Source organism: Otolemur garnettii, unplaced genomic scaffold (assembly GCF_000181295.1).
Source record: "Otolemur garnettii isolate 467f Iridium unplaced genomic scaffold, OtoGar3 scaffold00030, whole genome shotgun sequence".
NCBI classification, from domain to species: domain Eukaryota; kingdom Metazoa; phylum Chordata; class Mammalia; order Primates; family Galagidae; genus Otolemur; species Otolemur garnettii.
This window is the reverse complement of record NW_003852425.1, coordinates 5,425,435-5,433,814: the sequence shown is the minus strand read 5'-3', so window position 1 is coordinate 5,433,814 and position 8,380 is coordinate 5,425,435. Positions and strand designations below refer to the sequence as shown.

The 8,380-nt window shown below is 39.5% G+C and overlaps 1 protein-coding gene across 1 annotated transcript in view; it reads right to left on the bottom strand.

The window, feature by feature from the left end:
• The window catches only part of LOC100946823 (E3 ubiquitin-protein ligase TRIM36), a 32,160-nt gene that overhangs the window by 14,678 nt on the left and 9,102 nt on the right, over positions 1-8,380 (bottom strand). Inside the window, exons 3-4 of the mRNA XM_003788909.2 lie at positions 5,913-6,238; positions 2,454-2,600 (exon numbers count right to left, since the gene is read on the bottom strand). Coding sequence (XP_003788957.1) covers positions 2,454-2,600; positions 5,913-6,238 — 473 coding nt within the window. The remainder of the gene's footprint in view (positions 1-2,453; positions 2,601-5,912; positions 6,239-8,380) is intronic.

Sequence of the window (8,380 nt, the reverse complement as noted above, 5' to 3'; positions counted from 1 at the left end):
TCAGCAGCTGAACCAGGAACCCGCTCACTGTGAGCACACAGTCAGTCAGCAGCTAAACCAGGAACCCGCGCACTGTGAGCACACAGTCAGCAGTTGAACCAGGAACCCGCTCACCACGAGCACACAGTCAGCAGCTGAACCAGGAACCCGCTCACTGTGAGCACACAGTCAGCAGCTGAACCAGGAACCCACTCACTGGACAGTGAAAAAAAGATTACAGGAGCCTCTTAACAGAGAGACTGACACTAGTGGGATTATTCCTCTAATCCAGCTTTTAACTATTTGGGCAAGTTCATCCCAAAAGTGGAAGCAGTTTCCAGAACTCGAAGGGCATCTTCCACAAAACACCTGTCCAAACACTAGGACACAGGTTACCTCACTGGAACCGGACCACGGAAGTAGGCAGACGGGAAACCTGGCCCCTGATTCAGCAGTCTCAACAAACAGGACAAAGGCATCATCCCAGGACACCCATTTCTCTCCTATACTTTCAATACTCAAGTGACCAAGAATTAAAGAAATGATAACCTGACTTATATCCTGTAGACTTCCACAGATTAAAATCTAAAATCAAGTGAAAGTATAGGAGATGTGATGCTAATGACAAATCCGGATAAAAATTCCATTCTAGAGTCTATTTTTAAAGTCTGAAACACAAACGAGAGACATTGAGATAGTGTGTAAAAGATAGCTTAAGGGCATTATTGTCAAATATTTATTCCAGGTAATAGAAACAAATGTTTGGACAACTTAGAAGGTCACACCAATAAGATCCAGTAAGAAAACAAAACAAGAAAGATGTTAAACCTAATTACAACTGGTAGCCTCTGAGGCACTGTGCGGACAGGACAGAAATGACAACTGGATTTACTCTCCCCCTGCAACAACTACCAAAAACTAACAGAATATACTATTGGGCATCAAAAAATAAGAGCGAGATCTTTCCCTAAAGGTGAGAAACAAGATGAGCCTATGACTGGCCCAGGTTACTCTCTAGAGAAGGGATCAAAGGGAGCCCAGGACCTCCCGTGAACAGAGGAAGCTAAGAGCCTGGGAGGTCGGCGTTTGTAAGGCACAGCATCTAAGAAGAGGCAGCCATAAAGAGAAGGAACTCCACAAACGGTCCCCTGTACAGACACAGCAAAACACCAATAAGCTCCCTGCATGGAAGCTGCTGCCAGAAGCCAGGGAAAGAACCACCTAGAGGATTCCAGGGAGCAATTCCAGGAGCTCATACACGGCTGGGGATAGTGCCTGTTACCCACCAAGCAGACTTTAAAAGAAAAAGAAAGAAATACACTCAAAATTCAGAGAGCACTGGAAAGATAATCAAAGGTTTTTATCTTAACAGTCAGCTTAAATGCTGCTCTGTTCAGCCTTTAAAAAAGCTTAAAAGCAAGAAAGAGCCAAAAGGAACAATTTCCAAGTAACTTAATCACACATTTGAGGAAAATTTAACAATACCTGTAGGAATACAAAAACATCCAACACCCAAAAAGGTAAAACTTGCAATACCTGGCAGCCAATCAAAAATTACCAGGCATGCAAATAGTAGGGAAATATGAACTATAATGGAAAAAAAAGCAACCAAAACAGAACTAGTTTTGACACAGATGAGAGAATTAGTAGAGAGGAACAATGGACACGAACACGTATTCCCCGCGTTCAGAGAAGACAAGGACGGCAGGGCATGGAGCACATAAAATGCAAAATAGTACATGAAACTATATATACACACTCAGCCAGATACAGGGTGGCAGGTTCATGGATAAATTGTTTAAAGGAATAAAGAATAGAACAACAAAAAAAAAATCACATTATACCACTGCCTACTTTGCTGATTATCAAATTTGAAAGTTTTTTTTTTTTTTTTTTCAGTTTTTGGCCGGGGCTGGGTCTGAACCCACCACCTCCGGCATATGGGGTCGGTGCCCTACCCTTTTGAGCCAAAGGCACCGCACCAAATTTGAAAGTTTCAAAAGGGTCAAGAACAAAGTTAACAGACAAGAGTTCAATTTTAGGTGGTAAGGGTCTCACTAGAAAAAACAAAGCATTAATTCCATAGGCAAGGAACAAGAAGAATTAAGTGTCTTAAAATAGCCATGGTCCTTCAAATGGTGTCATTCCTATGTAAACGTGGCATTGTACACAGGCACTGGGATCGTGTGGAGATCAGGATGAAATGTCCCGTCCCTCAGAGTTCAGAACGAACAGTGTAGGTGTTAGTATAGACATTATAGATAGATAGATACAGGACATTATCATATCAGTACTAAAGAGAGTTGTCATTCAGAAACACTAACATCCTAATATTAGCAGATCATTAACACTTTACATTAACTCATTTTAGTAAAACAGATCACATAACACGTTATGATTTTATAAATAAAAACTTAAATGGCAATAAAGTTATAAAGAATAAAAATTCAGTTCCAAAAATAAGCAAGTCCTACCTTTAAGGTTTTGTAGGCACTGCTCATAGTGGTTACCCGGTGATTGGAATGATTCCCACCCAACTTGCAGAGATGACAAACCGGCCTCCTACATAATTCACAGTACATGTTTATTCTCTCAGTTTCATGTTCTGGGCACATTAAAATCTATTGTGTAAAGAACAAAAGCATGATTAAGGATCTGGTTTTCAAGTAATCTAGTAAAGCTCCAAAACACAAGGATTTTGCTTTATAAAGTCACTAAATGAAAAACATGAAATAAAAATGATTGCTACATCACAAGAAAGTACTTTATATCAGAATTATTATTCTTCAAATCGAGGCTTCAAATAGTTAAAAAGTACTGGGTATTTCTCCGAAATTTGATAAAAAAAAAAGCGAAACTTTTATTTCCGTAGGATTCAAGTGCAACAAACGCTTCACCAAGCTAGAGAGGTCCTCTGAGCACACTGACGAGGCAGTTCCTGATGGTCATCACCAATATTTTTATGAAGTACCATGACCATTCTCAGGACCTAGGGTTTCACCATCCTTATGAGAACTCTTATTAAGAGGGTGCTGGGGCTCGGCACCTGTGGCTCAAGTGGCTAAGGCGCCAGCCACATACACCGAAGGTGGCAGGTTCGAATCCCCAGCCCAGGCCCACCAAACAACAATGATGGCTGCAATCAAAAAATGGCCAGGCGTTGTGGCGGGTGCCTGTAGGACCAGCTACTTGGGAGGCTGAGGCAGGAGACTCACTTGAGCCCAGGAGTTGGAGGTTGCTGTGAGCGTGATGCCATGGCACTCTACCCAGGGGGATAGCTTAAGGCTCCGTCTCAAAAAAAAAAAAAAAAGGAGGGTGCTGGGCTCAGCGCCTGTGGCTCAAGTGGCTAAGGCACAGCCACGTACACCCAAGGTGGCAGGTTCAAATCCAGCCCGGCCCACCAAACAACGACGGCTGCAACCAAAAAATAGCCGGGTGTTGTGGCAGGCGCCTGTGGTCCCAGCTACTTGGGAGGCAGAGGCAGGAGACTCGCTTGAGCCCAGGAGTTGGAGGTTGCTGTGAGCTGAGATGCCACGGCACTCTACCAAGGGGGACAGCTTGAGGCCCCTGTCTCAAAAAAAAAAAAAGAGGGTGCCGGAACACTTTATGATGTAAGCTTCCAGACATGTTTGCTTCTACAAATTACTTACAAATCCAAAGACCAAATTTAGAACTGTTTTCCTAATTGATTAAGCATTTATCTTTGTATTTATTCAGTAAACCACCATCATAGGAACATGTAAAATCGTGCATAACTGTTTTCATCAAGAGGAAAGGGGGGATTCTTCAAAAGTACATTAATAAAATCAAAAGGCTGTTAATGATTCCAATAGATTGTATCAAGCAACCATAACTGATCTGATAATTTATAGACATTTACGACAACAACCAAAAAAGTCCAATATGAAAAGTCCCAATACCAATTGGGACTCAGGAGAAGAACAAGTGAAGAAGACCTCAGATGTGCAAGTTCCTACATTTTAAAAACCACTACATTTAAAATAAAATACAAAGTCTGGCTTTCTGCAAGATATAATCAAAAGAATTCAAAGTTACAGGCAGACATTCAATAGGGCAAGGAACACCTTTTAGAATTTTACTGTACTGAATAACACTGACTATCTGAAAGAAAAAAATACATATTTTTCTCAATATAACTGATTCATATTCTCCAGTTCCCTCTTGTCAATTTTTCATTATATCTGTAAATAGGAAGTCTAAGACTGTAATTTATACTTCATCATGAAATCCGTATTCATAAAAACCCAAGCCTAATTCATTTAATAATCACAGGTTCTTTCATAAGATAGTATTAATCTGACTACTCAAAAGAAACATTAAAATGCCAGATTGAAGTCAAATTATTAAACATTTTGACCTTGAGAATTGAAAACATGATGAAAATATAATAAAGCATTAACAGATATTTGATAAACCTACTGGCCGACTGACACAGTTTGAGAAAGGAGTTATTCAAAACACGGAAGCATAGGTCGTTTTTGTTTTAACCTGCTACTCCTGCGCCATTTACTGTGATGGAAGAAATATTCAGCTCAAAAAAAAGCCTTTTTGAGGCTTTTTTCCCCTCATTTTTCTATTACTCATTATATGTTTTGTGTTTAAGAATGGAAATAGGTACAAATAACTAAGTTCTGAGATAAGAACTATAGTTTTTTTTAAATCTATATCTTCCTAATACTGCGAACCTTTAATACAGTCCAAAGGCCTCGCGACCCAGAGGTTGAGAACTGCTGATCTACATAAATCATAAAGAAGTGATGATATCCAAAAGTCATTCTTCTTTTTAGTCAAATAGCAGGGCAAATAACACACAAAGTTCTTTTGAGAATTACTAGAAAGATTATCCAGAATGTTTAAGAAATGCAAGTTCTATTTGACTTAACATATAACCACTATATCACAAGCTTCAAAATATTAAACTGTAATGACTCTTATTTATTCTTAGTACAATTTTAGCTAACTAACAACATCAGAACAATATTTTTCCTGCACCAGCCACATACACCGGGCCTGGCGGGTTCAAACCCGGTTGGGCCTGCTAAACAACAACTATAATTTAAAAAAATAGCCAGGCAGCACTGTGGCAAGCACCTGTAGTCCCAGCTACTTGGGAGGTTAAGGCAAGAGAATCACTTAAGTCCAAAAGTTTGAGGTTGATGTGAGCTGTGACTGCCACGGCATTCTACTGAGGGCAACATAAAAATTCTGTCTCAGAAAAAAAAAAAAGAAAAAGAAAAATATTTTTTCCAAACATGTTGGGCAATTATGGATTTAGCACAGTAAAGCACAAAAGTTTTGTAACCATCTGAGATAAGCTTTCTTCTATTACTCAGAGTTACCATATGGACATTAATTCCTTGTATGGTATCACTTGAATTATAATAGAATGAACCACAATATCACTCTCTAAACCAGTGGTTCTCAACCTGTGGGTCTCAACCCACAGGAACTGTATTAAAGGGTTGCGGCATTAGGAAGGTTGAGAACCACTGCTCTAAGCTGTGGGGGATGCTGAGCCCCATGTCAAATAACTGCAATGACTATGCCTTCCATTCTATATAAATAAATAAATATCTGCTATTTATTTATTTATTTATTTATTGAGACAGAGTCTCACTTGTCACCCTGGGTAGAGTGCTGTGGCGTCACAGCTCACAGCAACCTCAGATTCTTGAGCTTAAGCAATTCTCTTGCCTCAGCCTGCCAATCAGCTGGGACTATAGACATTCCCCCTTAATGCCCAGAGATTTTAGAGATGGGGTCTGGCTCTGGCTGGTCTTGAACTCCAGAGCTCAGGCAATCCACCCGCCTTGACTTGTATCTGCTTTAAAAGTTATTTCCTTTCTGTTGAGTTCTAGACTCATAATAATTATTTGTCATAATCTTAATACTCTAAATAAAACTTCACTCACCTTGGGTCTGAAGTTGGTGGTTGGGCCCACGTACTCATGCTGAGCCTTCACAGTGCCCCAGGGGTGATAGATTTTGAAGCACTCGTTGCAGTAGCTTGCACTACAATCCATGCAGCTTTTTGTGGATTCCTGAGGTGGTGGTTTGCAAAGGTCACACATGATGGCCGTGGCCGCCCTAGCCGCCTGCCGATATCTTTCAACAATACTTTCCAAAGTGAAATTTCGAAACAGGCCACTGATTCCTCGGTCTCCAAGATCCACATGATGCTCACAGCCAGGGCAAGGAAAAGTAGTTGTCTTAGTGGTCAATGAACTGCGCTTCCAGCCTGTGTGATCGGTAAGTCTTTGTTTAGTTACATCAGTAGAAAAATGATTAGAATTAAGAAACAAAGAGTCACGTTTTAGAAAGACATGTATCCTACAAATATATTACAAAAATATAATACCCAAAGTGGCTGCATTTAAATCAAATTGTATTCTATAAATGTTTTTGAAGACTTTAGTATACAAAAGGTAAGCCCACGTTATTAGTTATCAAATCAAAGAGAAAGGAAAATGTTCTACAGTAAATCCCATATAAAACCCACATGAAATCAAACACAGATAAAGAGGTAAAAAATACAATACTACATGTGGTCAGGAGCTTTTGAAATTATATCATTAATATTTACAGTTACTTTTATATACCATATCCAAAGACATTTCAATGAACACAGGCTTAGCTGACAAGAAATGAATTCATACATAAAAGGGGGGGGTCTTTAACCTATGGCCCGTGAACAGGCTCCAGGCATATGCATGAACTATTTAAAATTGTGTGCAAAATTTTCTTTTCTTTTTTTTTTTTTTTTTTAGATAGAATCTCACTTTGTTGCCCTCGGTAGAGTGCCATGGCGTCACAGCTCACAGCAACCTCCAGTTCTTGGGCAATTCTCTTGCCTCAGCCTCCAGAGTAACTGGGACTACAGGTGCCTGCCAGCTACTTTTTTGTTGCAGTTTGGCCTGAGCCAGTTTGAACCCATCACCCTTGGCATATGGGTCACCGCTGGCATATGGGTCACCCTTGTCCTACTCACTGAGCCAGAGGCGCCGCCCATGTGCAAAATTTTCAATCTATATACAAATGCATATTTTCTGGTTAAAAATCCACAAATTTGATCAGATACTAAATTTTTAATAACCACAACAAAGGGTTTCCCACTGTAGTATTGTTTATCTGGAAAAATTCAGTAGGCAAGATCATTAGTTAATTGAGTGCAATCTATAGAAAAGTGAAAAACTCATTCATAAACCTAGAACTTAGTGACTTTAAAAGGGACCAACCATTTAATATCTTCTTATGACCTGCAACAAAGAATCATTAAGATTACTTAATTCAGTAAGCCAGAAGTTACTCAAAATGTACTACAAATAAGCTACATATCTACACGCACAAGATGAATGCCTTACACATCACATGTATGTTGAGTATTACTATCCTTGTTTTACCAAATCAAGAAACCAAAGTCTGACAGTCCTTACCTGCTGGTCCACAGGAATCCAGTGTGTCTATGTGCCATAGCTGCAAGCCTGTCATAGTCCCTACTCTCATTTATAAATCTAGTCTTAAAGAGTATACTAAGTTACCCACAAAATAACTCTTTTAATATAAACACAAACTTCTTAACCTACAGCCCTTGTTCATACTACCATGTATCCAGTACCAAAAATAAATGACTAAACTTAGTATAGCAACATTTAGAAAAGGTTTTAAACAGCTGCATGAATACTGCCTTGGCACATGACTGCCCCCATCGCTCAAAAGAATATCTTGACAGAAGCTTTCCATGATATCACTACAGGTAAAACTCAGCAATCAGCCCATGATATCACTTATTTGAAGTGACTTTATAGCATGCTAAAAGGCATTGGGCCCCCCAAGCCACTTGTGCAACCGTACATGCAGAGTATCTGTAATATCTTCATTTAAAGGTATTTTTAACCTTGACATTTTTAAACATTAATGCACACACACACAAAAAGGCTGCCCCATAAAAATTTGAAAATCCTACCTAAGGTAGATTCTTTTTGATAACCCTAGAAACATGCAATACAGTCCAAGACCTTTCACACCACAGCAGGCGTATAATGAAATGAGCAGCAAAGCTACTTTTAAAATACATGCCAGTTTTACTTAGGGGCAAAAAATAAGCCAAACAATTCTGGAAGTGATAGAGTGCAGTGGTCAAGTTTAAGCAAATGGAAATTCACACTTACAGGCTTCTGCGTGTGAACTAGGTGATGGAAATTTAAATAAATGGATAATGAATCTCAATAATGTTTTTTAAAATGGGTCTTTATTGTGACAGTTGTGATAAATTAAGTGATGAGATAAAAATTAAATAATAAGGCTTGGCACCTATAGCTCAACCGGCTAAGGCGCCAGCCACGTACACCTAAGGTGGCGGGTTCGAATCCCCAGCCCGGAC